The 24,717-nt window shown below is 41.4% G+C and overlaps 1 protein-coding gene and 1 long non-coding RNA gene across 2 annotated transcripts in view; one reads left to right on the top strand and one right to left on the bottom strand.

Annotated features, from left to right (window-relative positions):
* PAPSS1 (3'-phosphoadenosine 5'-phosphosulfate synthase 1) overlaps positions 1 to 21,665 on the bottom strand; it is a 101,018-nt gene extending 79,353 nt beyond the window's left edge. Inside the window, exons 1-3 of the mRNA XM_059171434.1 lie at positions 21,511 to 21,665; positions 6,928 to 7,042; positions 703 to 938 (exon numbers count right to left, since the gene is read on the bottom strand). Coding sequence (XP_059027417.1) covers positions 703 to 938; positions 6,928 to 7,042; positions 21,511 to 21,570 — 411 coding nt within the window. The 5' untranslated portion in view covers positions 21,571 to 21,665. The remainder of the gene's footprint in view (positions 1 to 702; positions 939 to 6,927; positions 7,043 to 21,510) is intronic.
* Positions 21,666 to 21,678: 13 nt separating this feature from the next.
* The window catches only part of LOC131829563 (uncharacterized), a 37,218-nt gene continuing 34,179 nt past the window's right edge, over positions 21,679 to 24,717 (top strand). The window contains exon 1 of the long non-coding RNA XR_009352909.1: positions 21,679 to 21,762. This is a non-coding gene — a long non-coding RNA (uncharacterized LOC131829563). The remainder of the gene's footprint in view (positions 21,763 to 24,717) is intronic.

Raw genomic sequence — 24,717 nt, 5'->3', positions numbered from 1 at the left:
CTGCTATTAGCACCACTGACAAATGACCTGGTATTTGTAACAGAAGAATGCACTATGGCAAAATAATAAGGGCACCAAAGACAGGTAAGCCCAAAGGACCAAGAGAAGGTACTCAGGAGGAAGAGACACCTAACTTGACTCTCAAAGCACAAACAGGAGTCAACTGATATGAAGAAAAGAAGGATCGGTAGAGGCAGAAGACTGTCTTCTAGGCAGGGAAACAAAACTCATACAGTGAGAATAAAATTTTTTAAGAGAGATACAAAAACTTTTAAAAATTTTTAAAAACAGTGAATTGGTGCTAAAATAAAAGGAAGAGTGTAAGGAAAGAAGAGCCTGAAGACCTGGGAGCAAAGAAGCCATAGTCAGGCCCACATGAAGAAACTGAAAACTCTCCCTGGTGTCTGACACATGCTGAGTATTTACTGTACGTTTACTGAATTGAAAAGACAAGCTTGAAATAATTTGGCCACTGGCTTGAGTTAACAAGTTTAGTTACCTTGTGGGAGTGGGGGGGGGCTCATAGCAGGTTTTACCAAAACTGAATTTACTCAGAAGTCACAGCACAGAAATGCTGTAGGTTAATTATTTTAATCTGAATTTAGCTTCAAAGCACATGCCCATGTTTAAACAGTTTGTTCTCCGTGAGAGCATATTCTCAATCAACGACATGAGAACAGCAACAACACAAAGGCCACATACCTGAGTATAAGGTGATATAAAACTCGTGATGCACACTAAGCCAGCATCTGCAAACAGCTTAGCAACTTCTGCGATGCGTCGAACGTTCTCCTCTCTGTCTTCAGGACTGAAGCCAAGATTCTTATTGAGACCCTGACGAATGTTGTCACCATCCAAAGTGTAGCACGGGATGCCATGGCACACCAAGTACTCCTCTAAGGCCATGCTCACTGTGGTCTTTCCTGCTCCAGATAAGCCTAGAAGCCAACAGTCCAAGCACAGTTCAAATGCAGCATTAGAAGGATAACCACTTAGTTATAAGGAATTAAAATCACAGGCTTAATTACATTCATTTTTCATAGCCATCTCTCAGTAATACTTCTCCTGCATTTCTCCATAAGATATACATCTGAGCTAGAAAAGCATCTTTGGTTCTAATAAAATAAGCATTTATGTTTTGGGGTTTTTTTTAATTACAACAGACGTTTATTTAAATTAATAGATTTGTAGCTCAAATAGTTCTCAACAGCACATTTCAGGTTTACTCAACTTCTTAAAAATATCTGAGGGCAGCTGCAACCACAGATTTCCACTCCATGATTTCTCCTTGCCCATTCTTCTCTCTGTTCTGTTTCCCAAAGAACTTCTTTCGGATGGGGTTCAAGGTAGAATTTACCCTCCTTGTATTGTGTCCGCTGCTCATTAGGCAAAATCTGTTTCCTCCTGGTCAGATCCCGTGCTCTCTCAGTGTGAAACATCCTGTGGTGTTACAGGTTCTCAGGAAGCCTCATGGCCTCCTTCACGTCATCATTCTCACATACTGTATCACCTCACACTAACACTAGTTTCTTGAACTGCAGCGCTGTGATACCATTTCTGAATGGTATTTTCTGAATGTGCTGGAGGGTTCTAGCTCCCGGCTTAATGTTGCAACAGCAGGCCATTCACCATTTTGATCCAAGACTACAGGGTTTCCTACTCAAGCATTTATGTTTTTAATAACTCCTGTCCATGCCCAAAGGTATCCTAGAAATTACTCATTTTCAAAGGATTCTCATTACCACTATTCCAACGCCACGTGCCAAAGTAAAAACAGAGTGATACACTCAAATTATTTCTGGCGAAGCAATAAAAAGGACAAAAGTAAGTAAAAATAATATTATAAAGTTCTCTTTATATCCCAGGATCAATACATCCCATAGACTACCATGATAAAAGTATCTGGGAGTCCAATTTATAATATAATTAATTTTGAGAGAATATCCTTACTTCAACTCACTTTCCTCTACCAATGTTTACTCACTAAATAACAACAAGGAAAAGGAAAGCATATATTTATGCACTAACACTTGCCACCCTGATGAGTATGTAAGTACAGAATTCACAACTAATGAAGCAAGACATAAAAATGGAAGTCTAGGGGCACCTACATGGCCCAGTGGGTTAAGCCTTCACCTTCGGTTCAGGTCATGATCTCAGGGTCCTCGGATCGAGCCCCACATCAGGCTCTCTGTTCAGCAGGGAACCTGCTCCCCCTCTCTCTCTGCCTGCTTGTGATCTCTCTCTCTTTCAAATAAATAACTAAAATCTTAAAAAAAAAAAAAAAAAAGGAAGTCTCACATATTGATTCCCTTGAAAGAAGTCATGATAGTTTAGAAGGATGACTAAAAAAAAAAAAAAGTGGATATGTTAGGAGGATCAATAGTATTACTTGCTTTATACATTAAAAACTTGTATATTGGGGGGTGCCTGGGTGGCTCAGTGGGTTAAGCCGCTGCCTTCGACTCAGGTCATGATCTCAGGGTCCTGGGATCGAGTCCCGCATCAGGCTCTCTGCTCAGCAGGGAGCCTGCTTCCTCCTCTGTCTCTCTGCCTGCCTCTCTGCCTACTTGTGATCTCTCTGTCAAATAAATAAATAAAATCTTTAAAAAAAAAAAAATTGTATATTGGGGTCCCTGGAGGGTGCAGCAGGTCAAGCACCTGACTCTTGGTTTCCACTCAGGTCATGATCTCATTCATGGTCACTCAGTGTGGGGTCTGCTTGAGATTCTCTCTCCCTCCCTCTGCCCCTCCTATTCGTGCTCTCTCTCAAATAAATCTAAAAAAAAACCACTTTGTATTAAAGGTTATAGCAGACAGTATTTTCCAAAGATGGCTGCGACAGAATTTCCCACCCTAAAACCTCTTTGACAATGTGACATCGTCACTGTCACAACAAGACGTAGAGTCTAATTCCCTACCCTTGAATCTGCGCTGGTGTTGGGATTCTCCTATCACCAAAAGGACGAAGTGAAAATGACAACAATGTGTAACTTCCAAAGCAGAGTCAGAAAAAGCTTTTACACAGTTCTCTTTGGACTCTGCATCTGAGAGAAGCCTGCTATTAAACACCCTGAGGCCACCATGCTAGCAAGATCACAAGCAGATGGTTTCGTTAGCTAAGCTCCTAGCTAACAGACAGCATCAAGTGAGTGAGTAAGTGAGTTAGGTGAGCCTTCAGACGTCAGGAAAACAGCCCCACTGAGCCCTCCTCAATTCCTTACCCACAACATGGTAAGCAAATTAAAACGGCTGTTTTATGCCACTAGGTTTGGGGTAATTTGTTACACAGTAACAGTAACTGAATAAAGAGATGGATGCAGGGGGTTCTGTTTGCTATTGTTTTTAACTGGCAGTGAGCACTAAGTATGAGGGGAAAAAAAATCCTGAAACCTGAACTCTTAGACTTTGTATATGAGACAACCAAATGATAATAAGAGTACCTATTTATACATACGTGTGTATATATATTCATCTTGGTTTGTATTTGAAAAACAGTAAGAAGACTGCTGAAAATTTAATTACCGACATAGAAAATTTTATTGAGATGATTACAGCGAACACAGACAAGAAGGCAAAGAACTTAGAGCAGTTAGAGAAAATTAACACAAAATTACAAGAGAGATAATCCAGAACTAGATAAGGAAAAATAGTATATCTGAAGAAAAGAAACCAAATGTACTGGACTGAATAACTAATTCCCCTCCCCCCAAATTTATATATACCTGGAACCTAAGAATGTGGCCTTATTTGGAAACAGAGTCTTTGTGGATATAATTAGTTAAATTAAAATGAGGTCATACAGTACCAGGATAGGCACTAAATACAGTGACTAGTGTCACTACCAGGCCATATGAGGATGAAAGCAGGGACTGGAGCACTACATCTATAAACAGAGGAGCACTCAGTATTGCCAACAACCTCCAGAAGCCAGGAGAATCGGCCTGGAGCAGAATCTCCCTCAGAGCTCACAGAAGGAACTAACCCCACCAAAACCCTCATTTCAGACTCCCAGCCTTCAGAACTGTAAGAGAATAAATCTCTGCTGTTTGAAGCCACCACGTTGTTTGAAATAACTTGTTACAGTAGCCCTGGGAAACTAGGAGACCAACCAATCTAAAAATATAAAAGAAAGTTGATCTGAAATAAAAATCTGAGAAAAAACAAACTGCATTCCAGGAAAATGGCAAACTACTCAATAGCATGACAGGTCCTGGTTAAGCTATTGAACTGCAACAAAAAGAAATCTTTACTTCTGTTTCCAACACTACTGTCCAAAAAAAAAAACCGAAAAAAACAAAGGCTATAGAAAATCTGACAACATAATTAACAAGCTTGATCTAATAAACATTACAAAATATTATACTCATCAGGGATTAGATGTTCTTGTCAAATATATATGAAAACTGATTATCTATGAGATCATAAAACAAGCACTATGTCTGATGAACAGTATTTATAAGCATCGCTAAGTGATAAGATCAATGGAAAAAGCCATGTTCAAGAAAAGGATTATCCAATTTTTCTAAAGATTGATTTTCCCCCAAACTGACCTCTAGATACAATGTAATCTCAAACTAAATCCCTACCAGATTTTGGAGGAACTGGTTAAACCAATTACAAAATGTATACAATAAAGCAAAGAGCAAAAAGAAAGAAAGTCAAGATATTACTGACGAATATGTTAAGAGGACTTACTTCACTGGATTTGATGACTTATAAGTATATAGTAAAAAGGCAATGTGGTAATAATAGAGGAACAGACCAACAGGACAGATCAGAGAGCCCAGAAACAAATTCACACATAAGTGGATATGTGACATATGACAGTTGGCATTGCAGGAAAAAAAGGATGCCCTTATCAATATATGTTCTTGAGGCAAAGAATTATCCACATGGGAAAAAAAACCAAAATAGATCCCTCCCTCACTTGCACACAAATATCAACCACAGATGGATAAGGGGCCTAAACGAGAAAGGCAAAACTAAAATATAGGAAAAGAGATAATTTTTCAGGGATCCAGATGAAAATAGGAAAGTTTCTAAAAACCAAAAAAAAAAAAAAAAAAAAAAAATCAAATGAGTCTCACACTTCTTGATATCATTTAATACTGGAAGACAATGAAATAATATTTTAAGAATTACAAGACAAGGGGCGCCTGGGTGGCTCAGTAGGTTAAGCCGCTGCCTTCGGCTCAGGTCATGATCTCAGGGTCCTGGGATCCAGTCCCACATCGGGCTCTCTGCTCAGCAGGGAGCCTGCTTCCTCCTCTCTCTCTCCTGCCTCTCTGCCTACTTGTGATCTCTCTCTGTCAAATAAATAAATAAAATCTTTAAAAAAAAAAAAAAAAAAGAATTACAAGACAAAAAAAAAAAGTTGAACCAAATATCTATTTGACCCAGTCAAATGGTCGTAAACGACAGGCATTCTCAAACATAAAAACTCAGGAAATTCAGAATCCAGTGAACACTATCTTTCAAAAACCACTTAATGACGAAATACGAACACTTAAAACTGGACTCAGAAAAAGAACTCATGACTGGGCATACCATAATCAAAGAACTGATAGTGAGTTGATGGATACAGAATCAATTTACTTATAGTACTCAAAAACAAACAATTACAAAAATTTAAGATGAAGAATTAGGAAAAAGTAAGAATCTAAGTATTACGAACCTGGACAATGAAAAAATAATTCACCAACAATCTAGATGTCAGAATGAGAAGAATGTGAGGATGGTATCTTCCTTCACATAGAAACGGACTTGTCTACAATTGAAGCATGTAATTAAACACACACACACACACACACGAAACAAGAACGTTGCTTTTCACCAATCAGAAAATATTTTAAGTATTGGTAATATCCACGTTGATGAAGACACTGGGAAATGGAACTCCTCCCACACTTTTGGTAGGAGAGTAAATAGATATAAAATTTTGGTGGTTTATTTGGCAACATGCATCAAAATTTTAAGTATGATTCTAGAAGTACCAAAATCTAGATCAATTAACCCACTCAGCAGGTGGACCTAAAGGGAGACTCTGGGAGAACCAGTGCGAGAAACGATCTGAGACCAATGCGAGAACCAATCAGAGGCCAAACCAAAAGGTGAATGACAGAAACGGATGAGAAATTCTTTATCACTCATTGTTCCTCTTCATATGGTTTACATCATCATCTTCTTGAAGGCAGAATCTAGGTCTTGTTTGCATGCAAAAAGCTTATAGAATGTAATGTAGTTATCAACTAGAAAGTAATTCTGTGTGCATTAAAAAAAGATTTATTTACTTTAAAGAGAGAGAGAGCACATGCATGAGCACACAAGCAAGAGGAGGTGCTGAGGGAGAGGAAGAGAGGCTGAAGCAGACTCCACATTGAGCGTGGAGCTCTATGCAGTGCTCAATCTCGTGATACTGAGATCATGAACTGAGAAGAAACCAAGAATCAGACACTTAACCAACTGTACCACCCAGGTGTCCCCTAGAAAGTAATTTTAAGATGCATTCTGGTTATCCCCTTTTTTTCAACAAGAATTCCATAAAGAACAAAGGGAATTATTAAAATGTTATAATCCAGCAACGTTGTTAGTTACATATGGTGATGTTCCAGATACAAGGACAACTCAAAATCTAAATAAATATGCTTCATCCCGGTTCAAGGCTGTCTATAAACACCACTTTTTTTTTAAGATTTTATTTATTTATTTGACACAGAGAGAGAGTACAAGCAGGGAGAGCAGCAGGGAGAAGGAGAAGTAGGGAGCCCAGTGAGCAGGGAGCCCAGTGTGGGGCTCGATCCCAGGACCCTGAGATCCTGAGATCCTGAACTAAGCTGAAGGCAGACACTTCACTGAGTAATGCCACCTGGGCGCCCCTATAAACACTGCTTTTGAAATTAGCTGGTTTATCTCTCTTGACTGTACCTGTTAGCCAAACTGTGCAACCACGAAAACCACCTCTGGTCCCCACGACTTGACCTCTCTTGTTCCTGCTGACATGATGAGCTTGATAGGTGACATTAGTTGCTCTCTGCATCCCCTGGAAAAAAGAAACAAAATTCAGATTCAATTGAGTCCTTTAAAAAGAAAACACATATTCCTTGCTGTCACTATTCTATATAACATGCCAAAAGCAAGGAGAACGATTAAAACTAACAGCTTTCTTTTCTTTATAGTACATAGCATGGCCTTTGGTGCCTTACATACACCAGTGAAATTAACCCTAGAACCACCGAGGAACACAAAGACTCTTACTACTGTGGCTTTACAAATGAAGATGTTAAACCTGAGAAAAGTTAAACAGGTTGCCCAAGTTCCCAGAACACCAGGGAGTGGTGGACTCCAGAGCCCAGTCTTCTACTCAATCGTTCATTCAGCCAGTATTTACTGAGGCCCTACCAGTATACCAAGTGAACTCAACAGGGTCCTTACCCTCACTGAGCTTGCATTCCACTGCAGGAGACAAAGCAGGGCAATTTATTGTAATATCAGAGTGACAAGTGCGTTCAGAAAATAAAACAGGATAAGACTGGAAAGAGGGATTAGGGATGGGTGCCTCTTTACACAGAAGGACGAACAAACGCGGCTGAGAAGGAAGCATCTAAGGAGACTCCTGAACGAGGTGTGGAAGGTCTGTGGGTAACATGAAATGCATGATGGAAAAAGTAGACAAACTGCTTATTTGTGGTTATTCCACAAAAAAAGTGGAATGCAATTTTTCTTCCAATATTTTCTTCTTAAACAAAAACAGCATAAATTTACACAGACCTCAAAGAATCCAAATAGCCATTTCTCCAAAGAAAAAATACAAATGACAAAACGGGCAGTTTAAAAGATGTTCAGGGACGCTTGGGTGGCTCAGTCAGTTGAGAATATGACTCATGATCTCAGGGCTGTGAGACTGAGCCCCACATCAGGCTCCACACTGGGCTTGGAGCCTGCTTGAGATTCTCTATTCTCTGCTTCACACTCTCTTTCTCAAATGAAAAAAAAAAAAAAAATCAGGATCATTAGCCATCACAAAAATGCACATCAAATCAAAACCACTAGGAGACAGACACCTCTATAACCCACTAGAATGGATATAATCATAAAGACTGTAACAAGTGCTGGTGAGACTCTACTGAGAATTTAGAATCCTCAGACATTTGCTGGTGAAAATGTAAAATAGTATAGCCACTTTGGAAAACAGCAGTTTTACAAAATGTTAAAATATAGTTACTATATGAACAAATAATTAAACTCATAGATGTACACCCACAAGAAAGGAAAACATATCCATGCAAAACATATATATCTAAGTTCATAGCAGCATCATTCATAAAAGCCAGAAAGTGGAAAAACCCAACTGTCCACTGGCTGAAAATTAGATAAACTATTTGAAAATTTATGTATCCATTCAATGGAATGTTACCTGGCAGTAAAAAGGAATAAAGTACTCAAACACGTTACAATTTAGGTAAACCTCAAAAACATTAAGCTAAGTGAAAGGAACCAGTCACAAAGATCACATATGGTATAATTCTATTTATCTGAAATGTCCAAAACAGGAAAATCTATAGAGATAGAAAGTAGATTAGTGACTGAGTGATTGTCTCAGGCTAGGAGATGGGGGGGGGGGGGGGGAGCCTGGGGGAGTAACTGCTAATGGGTACAGGATCTTTTTGGAGGTGATAAAAATGCTCTAAAATCGTCTGTGGTGACAGTTGCACAACTCTATAAATACACTAAAAACCATTTAACCGCACACTTTAAGCAGATGAATTGAATGATATGCAAATTATATCTCAATAAAGCTGTTTTCTACCCAAAACAAACAAACAAAAAAAGAATTACAGAGTCTCTATTTCTCTTCCTATGGAGCAAAAACATAATTCAGGTTCTTCTTCTTCTTTTGTATTTTATTTATTTATTTATTTATTTATTTATTGAGAGAACGTGTGCACATGCACATGGCAGGGAGGAACAGAGGGAAAGAGAATCTCAAGCAGACTCCCAGCTGAGCACCAAGCCCCAGGCAGGGCTCCATCCACAACCCCGAGATTATGACCTGAGCCGAAATCAAGAGTCCAACGCCTGACTGAGACACCCAGGCGCACCTAATTTAGGTTCTTTTTACCAGCTTGTCTTTTATTTTATTATTATTAACATAAATGCATTATTTGTTTCAGAGGTACAGGTCTGTGATTCGTCAGTCTTACATAAGTCACAGCACTCCCCATAGCACATACCCTCCCCAATGTCCATCACCCAGCTACCCCACCCCTCCCACCCATCTCCCCTCCAGCAACCCTCAGTTTGTTTCCTGAGATTAAGAGTCTCTTTTTGTCTCCCTCCCAGTCCCATCTTGTTTCCTTTTTACCCTCCCTACCCTCCACAATCTCCCGCCCTGCCTCTCAAATTCCTCATATCAGAGAGATCATATGATAATTTTCTTTCTCTGATTGACTTATTTTGCTTAGTGTAATAGCCTCTAGTTCCAACCACATCATGGCAAATGGCAAGATTTCATTTCTTTTGATGGCTGCATAGTATTCCATTATATACATACACACACACACACATATATATATCACATCTTCTTCATCCATTCATCTGTTGATGGACATCTAGGTGGTTCTTTCCATAGTTTGACTATTGTGGACATTGCTGCTATAAACATTTGGGTGCATGTGCCCCTTCCAACCACTACATTTGTAGCTTTAGGGTAAATACCCAATAGTTAGAAGCATGTATTTATAAAATAGGTATGTGACAGCATTTTTTGATAGGGTGTTTGTATTTGATACTGCTTATAGCTCTTACTTTTCCAGACAGTTTTACTCAACACTCATTCAACTATTTACTGAATGCATACCACATGCTTGACATTCTTGTAGCTGCTGATGAAACAACAGTAAACAGTACCAATAAAAACCACTGTCTTCAGGGAACTTATCTAATCCTCACTTATCTAGTCTCTAGTGCAGTGATTCTCAAGATGTGGCCCCTGAGAAAGCAGCTTCTCCTGTGAACTATTAGAAATGTCAGGTCCTGGGGTGTCTGGGTGGCTCAGTGGGTTAAAGCCTCTGCCTTTGGCTCAGGTCATGATGCCAGGGTCCTGGGATGGAGCCCCGCATGGGACTCTCTGCCCAGCAGGGGTTCTGTTTCTTCTTCTCGCTCTGCCTACTTGTGATCTCTGTCTGTCAAATAAATAAATAAAATCTTTAAAAAAAAAAAAAAGAAAGAAAGAAAGAAAAGAAATGTCAGGTCCTGCCCCAAGGCCAAGGGAATCCGAAACTCTGGGGTAGGGCCCAACAATCTGTATTTTAAAGACCTCCAATCGATTAGGATGCAAGCTCGAGTTTGAAAGCCCTGGACTAATGAAAGGGGCCGAGGATAAATAAATTATATAAGTTAGGCAGGAACAAATACTGAAAAGAAAAAAGTAGACAAAGCAAAATTGTGAAAAAATTTCAGAGAAGTGACATTCAGACAGGGTGGCCAGCCAAGGCTTCAGCAAAACGAGGACACTTAAGACTTGGGATGACTTCTGGGGTTAGCGCCTCCAGACAGAGTGCAGACTGAGCACAAGGGACCAGGGAAGTCTAGGATGGTGGACATGCAGTCCGAATGACTCACGTGAAGCCAACAATCATCAATTCAAAGCAACACCAGTCACCAGGTCCTGTGTTCCACAGCCACTTCAGGGACACAGAAGGAAAGAAAAACAACCCGGGTGGATCCAACCAGAGCTGTAGTTTGGCCGGTGGGGGGGGGGGGGGGGGGAGGTGTCTTCAAAACGGGGAATAAACAGCCTTGCAACTATAGAAGCAGGAACCATGGTTTTTTGTGGGTTGGGGGGGGGGGCTGCTTTAAAAGTATGAATTTGTAAAGGAATATATTTCTGTCCAGATCAACTTTTAGATGGTAGTCCTTTCTAAAAATGGTCTCTGCCTGAGGTGCCGGATCTCTTCTCCCACCTCCCCCTCCACGATCCTCCTAGCGTACAAGACAAAGCATCTCTCTACCTTTCTGAGTCCTACTATCACTCATTGCAGAAAACCCTTTGTGGCCAAATGGACAATCTGACAATTCTTTTAACAGGCACACCACAAAAACTGCACCCCTCCCCCACTAATCATCTCATGAACAAACGCATTTCCAATAAAATTATGCTCTACGTGTTCAATCATTACTTTTAAAAAATTATAATATGGATCTCCCTACCTATTTCTTTTCAATGAACTAATGAAGCAAACATTATTTTCCAGCTCGACATTTCCAAGATCTTAAACAAAAACAAGGTTCCACATGTGGAAGTCTTCATCTCTTGGGAATCAGTGACACCTCTTCCCATCAGTCACTAGGTTCAGCTTCCAGCCCAGCTGCCTGGGGAGAAGGGAGCAAAGCCTGAGGGAGGGGGTTGAGGGGGTGGTTTCAGGAGGGTGCTTGGTGAGTTAACTGCCTACACTGGCAGAACCTGTTTGACTGGGGTCATTTTGCTTTGGGGTTTATTCCAAGTTATTCTGCTTTAGGGCAAGAAGAAACATGTACTGGAGGAATTTTAATTCATTCTGGCCCTGTAAAATATCTCTTGTTTTTCTTTTTAAATTGAGTAGAATGTCAAAATTACCTGAGAAGCTATCAACAATGGAGGATGTGATCTGGAGAAAATAAAGATAAGCAGAGGCTGTCCATTTTAACCATGAGAAAAGAATGCTACCTCAGGGTTCCTTGCTCCAACCTTTAAAAAAACTTCTGGCAGCAGATATGGCAGTCTAAGGAGGCTTAATGTTTATGTGTGTTTGACATTTTTCATATTAAAAAACACTCTTAAAAAAGATTTGTCACAATCCCCCACCTCCCAGTTTCAAAGTGTAAATCAAAGTGCATTTTTTTAAAAACTACTGGAATGGCAAGGTGGTGGCATTATGCCTGAATTTTACCAAGACTCTAAAGGCCACTTCCAACAGAAAAACTCTTTTAATCCCCCTTCCCTTCTTTTCCACCCATGCTAGCCAAATCCTTCCTAGAATTCCACCAGAGAAAGGACATCAGTGAGTCACTAAGGCCAAGTGAGTGATTCTATATTCCTACTCTCTGTCTTCAGTGGCCGAGCTTCTCTCCACAAGACGGAGAAATCAGGCTTACAATTTTCTTTAGGAGGCTGCGAGGTTTGTAGAAACATTTATGTGGCTTGGTACATATACTCAGCAGTCCCTGTAATACTTACTGCCCATATGATTTGTTCTTTAGGGACTGTTTTATACTTTCAGCTGCCTTTCTGTGTGTATATAGTTGGACTTTCTTGAGAGGGTAGGTCAAGCACAGGAGTTAACAGTTCTATTTTCCGCAGTGCCCAACCTCTTTCCGTGTGCCTAGTCAGTGCTAGTTAGATCTGAGGCATTTATTTTAAAGCATGATTTGTTTTCTCTGTATAACTTACAAATGAAATGCTGACTGACATTCAGAAATCTTTAGTCTAGCAGAAGTGGGATAATTCATTCCAAGAGAATTTACTCACTTTCTCCACTTGGGGCTGAACAACCATCGGTCCTGTTTCTAGGCTAACATCACAAGGCCTCTGATATTTGTGGAGTGCATTTTCTACACATTCTACAAATGTCTGCCATGATGTACACAAGTGGCCCTGGGTACCTTTTCTGACCCACCTTAATTTCCACATGGGCGGTTTTATTATTTTATACACTTCCCTATGGGAGAAATTAACTTCTTCTATGATGTCATTCAAAGAACTGTATGCCTTGTGAGTTTACTTCGATCTGATGAAAAACTGCCTTTTTAAGTGAAATCTGTAAAAGCACAGAGCATATGCCAAATATCAAGAGTAATTCTGGACTCCACATCCATCAGCCACCCCACCACCCCTCTTTTTTTGAGAGAGAGCGAGCACAGGCAGACAGAATGGCAGGCAGAGGCAGAGGGAGAAGCAGGCTCCCCGCTGAGCAAGGAGCCCGATGTGGGACTCGATCCCAGGACACTGGGATCATGACCTGAGCCGAAGGCAGCTGCTCAACCAACTGAGCCACCCAGGCGTCCCCCCCCACCACCCCTCTTAAACTGACTGCTAAACAGTGTGGTCCCTAAAGAGAATCTCTGAAATGATAACAGGCTCGTTTCTTTTATGTTTCAAGACGTACTATGGAGAGATGGCAGAGTATCACGTGAATACACTGGAGAGATGGTAGAGTACACACAAGGAGAAGCCTTTACTTCACAGAGTTACCGATCGCATCGTGCAGTTACTGACAACCGAAGTTAATCTTCTGAATATTAACAAGCCAAAGTCAAACAGCAAAAGTTTAGATCATACATTCCTGAAGACTGAGAAAATTTGAAAATGCTACGCTTAAAACCTTGCTACGGCAAACCATGTCGCACAGCAGACACTAGGATGTTTCGGTCAGGAAGTGAATCTCTGGTCCACCCCAGACCTTTGGAATCAAACAAAGTTCCTGGTATGCTTACCTGATTGCCGTCAAATATCATGCATGTGCTCTGTATATACATGACAGCTCTCCAACAGGTCTGTTTTAAAGATTAAGTAATATTTAAATATTTAACGGGGATTTTATAATGTTAATACCTTTAATGGGAGGGCCCCTGGATGACCTCCAGGTGGAAAACCCAGCTGTAAGAGATTCCTACAAGTCAGAAATAAATCCAAGATTATTTGGTGATTGATCCCTTCTAGACACTTCTAGACCTTCTAGACATAAAATAAAATAAAATGAAATAAAATAAAATAAAATCATTTCAGAGGAGGAGACAAACTATAAACACGTAAAGAAATCTTTACACCATGACAGACCCCTGCGCCTCCCACCAGAGTAACTACACATAAGAAAGAGCTCAGAAGCTGGGCAGACAGAGTACACACAAAAACGTGTAACGAATGTTCACAGCAACATTACCCATAATAGCCAAAGAAAAGAAACAACTCAAATGTCCATCAACTGATGAACAGTTAAACAAAATGGTATATATCCATAAAATGGAATATTATCCAAACATCGGAAGGAAGGGAGTTTGATAACACACTACAGCATGGATGAACCTTGAAAACATTATGCTAAGTTAAAGAAGCCAGACACAGTGGGCCATAGGTTATATGATTCCATTTATAGGAAAGTTTGGAATAGGGAAATCCAGAAACAGAAAGTAGATTACTGGTTGTCAGGAGTTACAGAGGAGGGAGGAAGGGGTAGGAAGGGGAATGAATGCTCATGGGTTTGGGATTTCTTCTGGGGGCAATGAAATGTTCTAAAATTGGATATTGGTGATGGTGATACAACTCCATGAATATAGTGAAAATACAACGAACTGTACAAACATATGAGAGACTGAGGTAAGGGATGCAAGCATCAAAGAAACTAAAGAGAAGAGACAGAATAATGGCTACATTCACCTAAAAATTAAAAACTGGACTTCTATAAATGTCTAATATTCACATTCACTGGAAGGATGTTTCCGGTCAGGAAGTGAATCTGAGGCTCCACCCCAGACCTATGGAATCAAACGAACTTCCTGGAATTTTTATTCAGTTAAAACTCACTTGGTAAAGAACTGTATTCTTAAACGGTATTTCACAGAAATAACTACCACTTAGGTAAATACCAAAAGGAAAAGTTACTCTCTTCACTTAAATTACTTAGGAACGTGCTTTCAAAATGATTCAGGATTGGAGTTTGACTATTGTGTCATTAGTATGTTATAAATAATTGATCTGTCTCAGAACAAAAGATGGTCACTTCCATGCTGGTGGATGAGAAAATGGTATTATCAACTAGATTTTACTTTAAATTACTAAGTTTGCATTTCAGTTGGGCAGTTTTTTTCTCTTCTTCTTACTCAAAGCCAAGGATAAAATAGTGTTTCTCAATTTCAGCATTAATGACTTTTAGAATCAGGTAATTATCTGTTGTGGGCACTATCCTGTGTTCCGTGGGATGTCTAGCAGCTTCCCTGGCCTCTATGCAACAGATGCCAGAAGCCCCACAGTGTGTGCGTGCGCACACACATAACAAACATAACTGTCTCCAGACGTCACCAAAAAACCCCCTTAGGAGTGGCAGAATTTTACCTGGTTGAGAACCGCTGAGGTAGAGGACTACCCCTCAAAAGTCAATGTAACAGACCCAGGCAAAGCTCATTTCATAATTCACACTGAGAGCCACAGATCTGCTAAGGGAAGGCGAACACTGTGGTACCCTACCAGAAGTCAGGGCTGCAGAATCGCCCAGAAGCAGGATTCCAAAGAAGCCACTAGCTTGATATTTCCTTCCCCTAAAAGTAAAAATGAATACATAAATACACAGAGAGTAGAAAAACCTGTTGGCAGCCATCCCAAAGGTATTATCTAGACCTGCCCTGTTCAACCTTCCGAGACCATGAAAAGGTCCTATACTGCACTGCCCAAAACACTGGTCACTAGATCCACAGGCAATGTGGCATGTGAAATGGGGTGAATGCAATGAAGGAGAATTCTTTATTTCACTTAATTTTAACTAAATTTAAGTTGCCACACATGGCTAGCAACTATCAGGTCAGACAACACAGATCCAGACCTTGCTATCATCCTTGTTATTGGTTAGTCAACATAAAGAGTCCATTCTTAGTAGAGGCTTTTCCTCTTTGTTTTTTGTTTCCCTCTTCTTTATGCAATTTTTCCAGCAGCATCTCCCTGACTTCCAGAAGGAAGATCAATACCTACGTCTGACCACAGTCAGACCAATGTTTTGAAGAATGAATATACTGGCCTCTTCCCAGCTTTTCATCAGCTGTGTGTTCCATATCTGCAGGCTCATTTCTTTTTGTTCCACCTCGGTCTTCCCCCAAATCTAGAAAGGGCTACTGCCCTTCTAGGAAAGGCATATAGCACTATAAGGAACAAATGGCTCGAAAAGGTAGAACCAGTAAAAGGAAAAATTACCTTATTCATTCGTTTACCTTTCAATTAACTCCCTGCTACAGAAAATGCAACATCCATGAGAGTGGGTAGGATTTTTTTTTACCACTGTGTCCCTAGTACCTAGAACAAAAGCTTGCACAAAGATGATATTAAATATTTGATAAATAATAACAAGAACACCTTAAATACTGCTCATGTGCCAGTTACCACCACTGTGCTTCAAATACAATGACTTATTTAAACCTTATGGCAACACCAGAAGGGATGTACTATTATCCCCACTATAAGCTGTTTTATTATCCACATTTTTACCTTTGAGGAGAGGGAGGCTCAGAGGCATTAGGTAATGTACCCATGATCACACAGGTGGTTAATGACAAAACTGTAATTTGAGCCCTACCATGTATGGAGTTCATTCTCTAACTTAAGCTATGCAGAGATATTAATGTTGTATAGGCTTTTCATATCTGAAGCACCAAAGCTTACTCTATACAATACGCCTTATCCCCATCCTGCTGTATGAGCAAAGTGTAGACACAGCACATCTGTAATGAAATCTCACTACATAATCTATGGTAATAGCAGCATGCAACATAATACAAGGGTGTAACAATTCAGCAACATGCAAGAGTGTATGCACAGAGAAGAGCCATGCCATATGGTAAAGTAGCCCACCGCTCTGAAGATTTTAGTAAGTAATAAAGGCTAACAGGCATCTCAGGCAGAAGGAAAGGGCTTGTGTAAAACCATGAGGATGGAAAGGATGGAAGGGATGTTGAGGCTGGAGATAGGGAGCTATGGAAAATTGGGGAGTGGTGGGAGAGAGGGGAATGATAAGCCAAACCACAGTGAGACTATATGTGCTTCCGAATGTCAGATGACTCTGTGGGCAGGAGGCTCCAACTCCATCATGAGGCAGGTCCAAGCAAGTAATTCAAGCCAACATGATTTTACCAAGTGGGTAAAGAAACTTGGGCCTGAACTGAGTGCCCCACATTTCCCTCAGCCCAGCTAACACACTCCTCCCAAGGGCAGATAAAAGCTGATCCCATTGGAGAAAGGCTCTATCAGATGGAAAATGATATTCATTACATCCAGTGCTTTGTTGGACTGAGCTAAGAGGAAGCTAATGGAGCAAGTTCACTCCTGATTTCTCTTTCCCATTCTTGTAGACGTATGGAGACACCTTCCTGTAATACTAATTAACATTCCCAATCCTGTAACATGACATTTTCCCATGTCTTTGCCTATCTCTCCTGAATCCACTGCTTTTACCTGCTCTTTCACAGGAGATACTACGCAAAGCTTAGGACTTACTCTCTTTTTTTCACTGTATTCTCTAACTCAAATTTAACAATTAAATCTTTATTTCCAACCTTAACCCAATTCAGTCCCTACCGTTGTGTTGTCCACATGTTCCTACTGAGTATTTGAAAAGAGGCTGGTCAGAACAGAGATGTGCACATGTAAAATATACATGTAAGTGAAATATCTTAGTAATTTTATGTTGATTATGGTAGAATTGAAGTTACATTTATATTGAAATGACTTTTAGATATGGTGGGGTAAATAAAATACATTATTAACATTTATTTCAACCTGTTTCTTCTCACTTTCTGTAATGGGCCCTCTAAAATTTTAAACTATATATGTGGCTCACGTTATATTTCTACTGGAAAGCATATCTACTAAAGCTGTCCCTCACACTCAGCAAGCTGAAAACTGGATCCACCACTAACAAATTCTACGACCTCTCTGTGCCTCAGTTTCTTCATCTGTAATGTAGAAATACTACTTGTAATGAAGAGGGTAACTGTAAATAAATAAATAAATAAATAAGAACCAGACATAATGCTTACTGTATGCCAGACACTGTTCTAAGCGTTTTTCTTATATTAGTGATGAGGGAGCAGGAGGATGGCTGAGGACAAAGCAAAAGCTGGCGCCTTGCACCCCCTCTTCACCCGCTCCACTCCATATGTGTAGCATTCCTCAGGCACCCCTGACTGCCATAAAACGATAAATAGTTAACTTGCAGGGATCGCAATCCTGCAGAACAGCAATCTCCCTTGCCCTACAAGATGTCCTAGAGACCTAAACAGGGAGGTTACCTTATCAATAGCACAAATTTCCAGAGGCAAATAACTCTTGGTTCCTGAAGCCCTAATGTCCCCCTCCCACCATAAACTGGAGGAGACTGGGGTAGAAGGGAATGTAAATGATAGCCAGATCATAATGCCCCACCAAGAGTCCCCCATTATCTTGATGTTAGTGCCTGACCTAAAGACGACATTGATCAAGCCATAAGGAAAAAGACCCCCCCCCCCCGCACCTTGTAGGCCCTCCCTAGCATGTGAGAACTCTGTCGAAATCTCCCATTCCTTCACCACCTCCCCCCAACCGTGGGGTATATAACATGCCCACCTTCACAACCCAGCGCAGCAGCTCTTCCTGCCCACGGGTCCTGTCCCCGTGCTTTAATAAACCACCATTTTGCACCAATGACGTCTTAAGAATTCTTTCTTTAGTCGTCGGCTCCGAACCTGACTTAGGTTCAGGGACTTCATCATTAGTGCCTTTCAATCTTCACAACACCCCAGTAAGACTAGCATTTCCATGTTATAGAGATAAAGATACAGATACAGAGAAAGTAAGAGACTAGCCAAAGATCACATGATTAGTAAATAGTGGAGCCCAGATCTGAGCCCAGGCAGCTTTAAAGAACTATCTCTCATGACACCCACTTCAGAAATGCTGCAAAAACTCAGTAAGTTAATTTAGGTAAAACATTTCAGGCAGTATCAGGTACACAGTAACTCTCCTTCAGTGTTTAACTATTATCACCATTACTCCAGCCCCCAACTCACTTCCCCATTTCCCAGCATGTCACCACCCTTCTCCCCATTTCCCAGGACTAAAACCTCAGGATCAACTTTTAACCAGCCTCCCTCTTTCATCCCCTAATTCTAGTTAGCTCCTTCTTACTCTTCTTTGAGTGTTTTTAACGCACCTATTCTACTATTCCCCCCACCACCTTAGTCTGGCTCTTTGTACCCTCACACTTGAATTCATACCAAGAAAAACTTAAATAGTGCTCATGCACTAGGCATGCTTCAAATCTATTAACTCATTAAAACCTCACTATAACCCTGTCTGTTCTCCAGGGCTTCCACATCTGGGCTCTAGCAGTATTTAATTTTCTCAGCAGCCCAGGCTTCCTAGAAATCCAATTTCATCATGTGATGGAAACTTAAAACTGAATGGATGTGTTCTTTACACTAGTGTCTATCAGCTGACTTAAGTATGTGAAAGGGAAATATGAGGGATGTTCTCTATTGGGGCAAAAAAAGACTTCTAAGGCCCATAAAATTAAAAATTCTAGCCTCCTCAAAAATTTCCCACAGAATCAAGTCTTAACTCAGCAAAGCCCCACCTTACCCATTCAAACGTCACTCCAATCCTCAATAAAAATTCTCCAGAGTTGGGACGACAGGGTGACTCGGTCAGTTAAGTGTTCAACTATTGGTTTAGGCCAAGGTCATGATCTCGCGGTCAGGAGAGGAAGCCCCAAGATGGGTGGCATGCTCAGGAGGAAGTCTGATTAAAGATTCTCTCCCTCTGCCCCTCTCTCAAATAAATAAATATATATATATATATTTTTAAGATTTTATTTATTTATCTGACAGACAGAGATCACAAGTAAGCAGAGAGGCAGGCAGAAAGAGGGGATAAGCAGGCTTCCCACTGAGCAGAGAGCCCGATGCGGGGCTCAAGGCCAAGACCCCGGGACCATGAGCAGAAGGCAGAGGACTTAACCCACCAAGCCATGCAGGCGCCCCAAATAAAAATATTTTTTTAAAAAATTCCCCAGAGTAAACAGGTTTCTTCAATGTTCCTGGAGTAAAAATAATATTAATTCTTATTCCTAGCCCTTATTTATTCAGTGTCCCTCTGACTCACAAATCTGAGTACATTTCACCTCCATGAACCCTCCCCAAACACCCAGGATAAACTAATCTCTGCTCTAAATTTCAATAAAACATGTCTTGCACCACTCACTGTGGTCAGATATATTCATCACCTGGCAAATGCCACTTACAAGCCCAACCAGGCCATGAGCAACTGGAAGGTAAGCATGGAGTCCCTCATATTTCATCTTCTCCATGAGCAGCACAGGTCTCTACAAAGAACACACACCTATTCAGCAAAAGTTAATAAATAATGGATGGTGTAACTAAAATTATCTGTAAATACCTTAATTTAGTCAACCTTATTTCCCTAACTAGGAACTACTTCAAGGTACAGGAGCAATATTAAATTACATGGTAGTGATTTCATCGAAACTTCAAATTCATTATTTTGTTTACTCCTCGAAACAGCCCAGTGAAATGCACACTATTACATCCTTGTTAAGTAGGCTGAAATTCAAAGAGATAGACGGTTTTCCCTTAGAGCACTCAGCTACCAAATGACAAAGCTGGGACCAAAGCCCATGCCAGTAGCCCAATGCTCATTCCAGTGTTGTAATTCACCTTTATCTCCTTTCCCTGCTTATCATGTTAATGTTAAAAGGAGAAAGGAATCAGATGAGAATCCTTGGTAAGAACCGATATGATAAATTCACGACTTCAAACGAGTATTTGCCTGAAACGGCTTTTTTTTTCTTTGACTCATCAAGGGTAATGATGCAAGTTCGCAAGGCTGCATTTAAAATTAAACCTCGTGATGGTATTGTACTGTGAAATAAAAACCCATGTAAATTGAAAACCATTTCCTTTCCTGACTCAAAAGTTGGACACTGCCTCCCCCTCCCCCACTGCAATCTGCTCTATACTTACAAAATCTTAAGGCTGTTGATCATCAAAGAATTAAGGAAGGAAGCAACCTTCTGAGGGCACAGCACTAGACCATCAAATCCAACCGGCAGTTCTTGCTAAACGTTATAAACCATTAGTCTTCCCATACCTTACTGTCTCCAGAAATCGAGTCCTTAAAACTCCATCATGTTATTTGTTAGACATTCCAATTTAATACCGAGCCACAAAGAACCTCAGTTCAGAGCAGTCTCAACTCATGAATGGCCACATTGTTGGGTACTCTCCCTTCACACTGAAACTCAGAAATGGAAAGACGTGGAGATGGATCCAAACCTGGGCTAAGTGCACCGGCAGAGCCAAGAAAAACCAGAACGCACCAAACGCGCCCGCCTCCGCCTCCGCCTCCGCCTCCTCTACAGACCTTCAGGCCACTTCAAGGGATGCGGGCAGCATCCGCCGTCGGGGGTTTACGCTTCAGCAGCCGACAGCTCACTCTCAAAAGATTATCTTCCAGGTCTCTTCGGAGCCGAGGAGCTGGGGAAGAGGGCATTCTTCGCCCCCAGAAGGTGGGTCGGACCGCACACCGCGCCCAGCGGAGACCCCCGCCGCGCCAGCCCGTCTGGTACCCCCACCGCTCCAGCTGGGAGGCGCCGCGGCCTCGGGTACCATCCCCGAGTCCACGGAGGATGCAGAGGAGGCGGGAGGAAAGCAGCGGCTCCGGAACGAGCTGCAGCCACAGCCTCGCAGAGCCTCCTTCGCTCCGCTGCCCCGACTCACCCAATTCTGCGCATTATTGCTCAGCTTGACTTTCTTGCACAGGCTCCCAGGGACCTCCATACCGCCGAGTGCGCGCGGGTGCCGGGATCCTCACCTCCCCGAGCGTAGCAGGAGGAGAGGCCGGAGGGGGCGGGACGGGAAGGCGGGGCCTCTTCGCGCTGGGGTCGGCGCGCGCTTACGTACGCACGCGCTCGTGCTCGTGCCTCCTGCGTGGCGCGTCGGTCGCGCCTCCGAAATGGGTCTGGAGCTGAGGTATGTAGGGAGGGGCGAACCGGCGGGCGCGAACCTTAGGCCAGAGTTGGGGGCGGGGCTTTAGAGCTCGGAGCTCGCGCGACGCTCCTCCCTCTCGATTCTGAGAAAGGGGCGGGGCCTGGGAAGGTAGTCGTGGAAGTTTCTTGGCTTCTCCTCAGCTTCCCCCCTCGTGCTGCGCAGGCGCTGAGTCTGGAAGCGAGTGGCAGGCGCTGGCTGCCCACGGAAGGGCAAAGGAGATACCTGGCTCTCAGCTTTTAGCGTGCTGGGCTCCTTTTCAGCTGATGCTGGTTGGGAGAAGACACTGATGTAGTCTCTTGCCCCTCTAGCTTTTCCTCCTTTAGCTTGGCTGCCGGTCTCCTGTGTGCCCAATTGGTATCCTTGTCACCCTGGTGACATTTAAAAAGGGATTTTACAGCCTCACAAAGAGAAGAAATGATTGACCGAACAGCTCATTCATCACACGTTCCGCCTAGTGGCTTTAAAATTCTGCTCAGCGGCGCACAACTTCAAAAAACAGTCAATACCTCATCCTTGGTCATCAATAATTAATATCTTGACTGGGATTCTTGGTTATCTGCAAGGTGCCTCCTTCCCACTTGGAGACCGCTCTTCATAGCCGGAGATTTCCGTCCAGTGATTCTCATCCGATAGGCCAAACGGGCTACTATTTACTAGCTTTTCCGGAAATTCTTAAGAGGACTGAAATCCAGGCTTAGGGAAGTCTGCTGGTTACCACAGGGTAGCCCACCCGTACAGAACATTTTCAAGTTCACCTAATTATTACAGGACTAGTTAATAGGAAAATGGGCTGGGATATGGGGGAGCTTCCTCTTCGGGTTCTCGCCCCCATCTCATTACTCTAAGGACTTTCCCACAGCTTTCCCCAGCACGAAAAGAGTTGTCTGAAGCTCTGCTTCTCGTACTCTCCACCTCCCACCCTCCCGTGCCCCTCCACACATACACGATCTTCAGTCACAAAGACCTGAAGTTGTTACTTAATAAAAGCTAGGAAATAAGTTCTCTATTTCTCCCACTGTTGCTGTGTTTTATTAGGCCTTGCCAAGATGAATCACAACTAATACCCTTTACTAGGCATCCTCCCACCTGTGCAGCGGCTGCCCACACCCTCACACACACCGTTCTTGAATTGCTGTCAGAGTACTTCTAAAATGGGAATCTAACTTTGTTTACTTAACCATGTAAAATATCAGTGGTTCCCTATAGCTTTTGCTAGGGGATGTTCCATTTGAAGTCTACATACAGAACTGAATTTCAATATAATTCTCAATTCTGCCAGTAACAGAAATGAACTTGGAAGTTCAAATGAGAACACAGCACCGCATTTGGAATGAGCCATTTTTCCAACGAGTTCTACAAAATGATATTTAGAGGGAAATGATATAAAGACAGCACAATCTGGCTTCTAGGTGTGCTTATTGCTTCTCAGTCCATAATTCTGAGATTTTCCAATGAAAGACATTTTTAGAGTTAAATTATATTATGTGTTTACTTCGATAGTCTCAGTTCAAATTCATGAGTCCAGGCATCAGTCATGCGAATGAGCCTGTAACACTTTGTCAAACCAGAAACAAGGAAATTATCAAGAAACGCTAGAATTAAACACAACAAAAACCACAGGATTATGTCAGAAGGACTCAGAGATGGCAAAATCAGATTAGACCAATAAAGGGATAATAACTATAAGGTATTGACACAAATAAAATATGTTTAAATGTAGATGTTGATATGATGATAATTAGAAGAAAACTCATTGTCAGCTTTGGAGGATGCTAGAGAACCAACTCATTATTTTGAAAACCGATAAAAGAAAGAATTAAACATGTACCCTGCCTTTTCTGCATTAACTGTAAGTCATATAGTGAAAAAATTGATGAGAGGGGCACTTGGGTGGCACAGTTGGTTAAGCATCTAACTCTTAGTTTCAGCTTGGGTCATGATCTTAAGGTCTTGAAATTAAGCCCCCTGTCAAGCTCTGTGCTGAGTACAGATTCACTTGAAAGTCTGTCTCCATCTTCCTCTGCCCATCATGCACACACTCTCTCTCTAAAATAGATAAACCTTTTTAAAACATTGATGAGAGGAAGTTCTCCTTGTAGAAATATAGCTAATAAATGAAGAAGGGAAGACAGGATTATGATATCACCATTTTTGCCTTCTAATGAAATAATGGATAAAGACAATGATGCTCGTGGTTGCTAACATCATGAAAATAAAGAACATCAGAACTTTTTTTTGCCTCCTGTACTATTGATTTTGTATTGTACTATGATTTTTTGCCCCCTGTACTATTAATGCCCCTTCACAATCAATCCTGATTCTAAACAAGCTTTCAGGCCTAATTACCTAGTTTACAGTTAATGCAGAGGAAAGAGGAAGGTGTTAAATCACCATAAATGCAAGCAATTAAATCCAAACTGTGGAAAACCCTACATTATAATGACCTGATTCTCAAATAATTCAATTAAAGGGGGATAAATGAAGAACTAAAGATGAAAAGGAAACTTAAGATAACTATTAAGCAATTAAAGTATATGGAATTTGGGGTGCCTGGGTGGCTCAGTTAAGCATCTTCCTTTGGCTCAGGTCATGAACCCAGAGTTCTGGGATTGAGCCCCATGTTGGGCCCTGCTCAGTGGGGACTCTGCTTCTCCCTCTCCTCCTCGCTCCTGCTCTCTCTTGCTACCTCTGTCACTCTCTGTCTCTTTCTCTCTCAAATAAATAAAATCTTTAAAAAATAATTAATTAACTAATTAAATGTATGGAATATATTTGACCACCGACTCATATAGAGAAGAATTTTTAATGTATATAGCAAGAGAGAAAATTTGAAGTCCCTGGATTCTTGATATTAAAGGTTTACGCTTTTGGTGATAATAGCTTTGTTGTTATAATTTTTAAGGAGTAATTTTAAAGCTACATATTAAAGGCTTTATC

Source organism: Mustela lutreola, chromosome 1 (genome assembly GCF_030435805.1).
Source record: "Mustela lutreola isolate mMusLut2 chromosome 1, mMusLut2.pri, whole genome shotgun sequence".
Lineage (NCBI taxonomy): Eukaryota > Metazoa > Chordata > Mammalia > Carnivora > Mustelidae > Mustela > Mustela lutreola.
The sequence above is the reverse complement of the archived record's forward strand: the minus strand, read 5'-3'. Positions and strand labels throughout refer to the sequence as shown.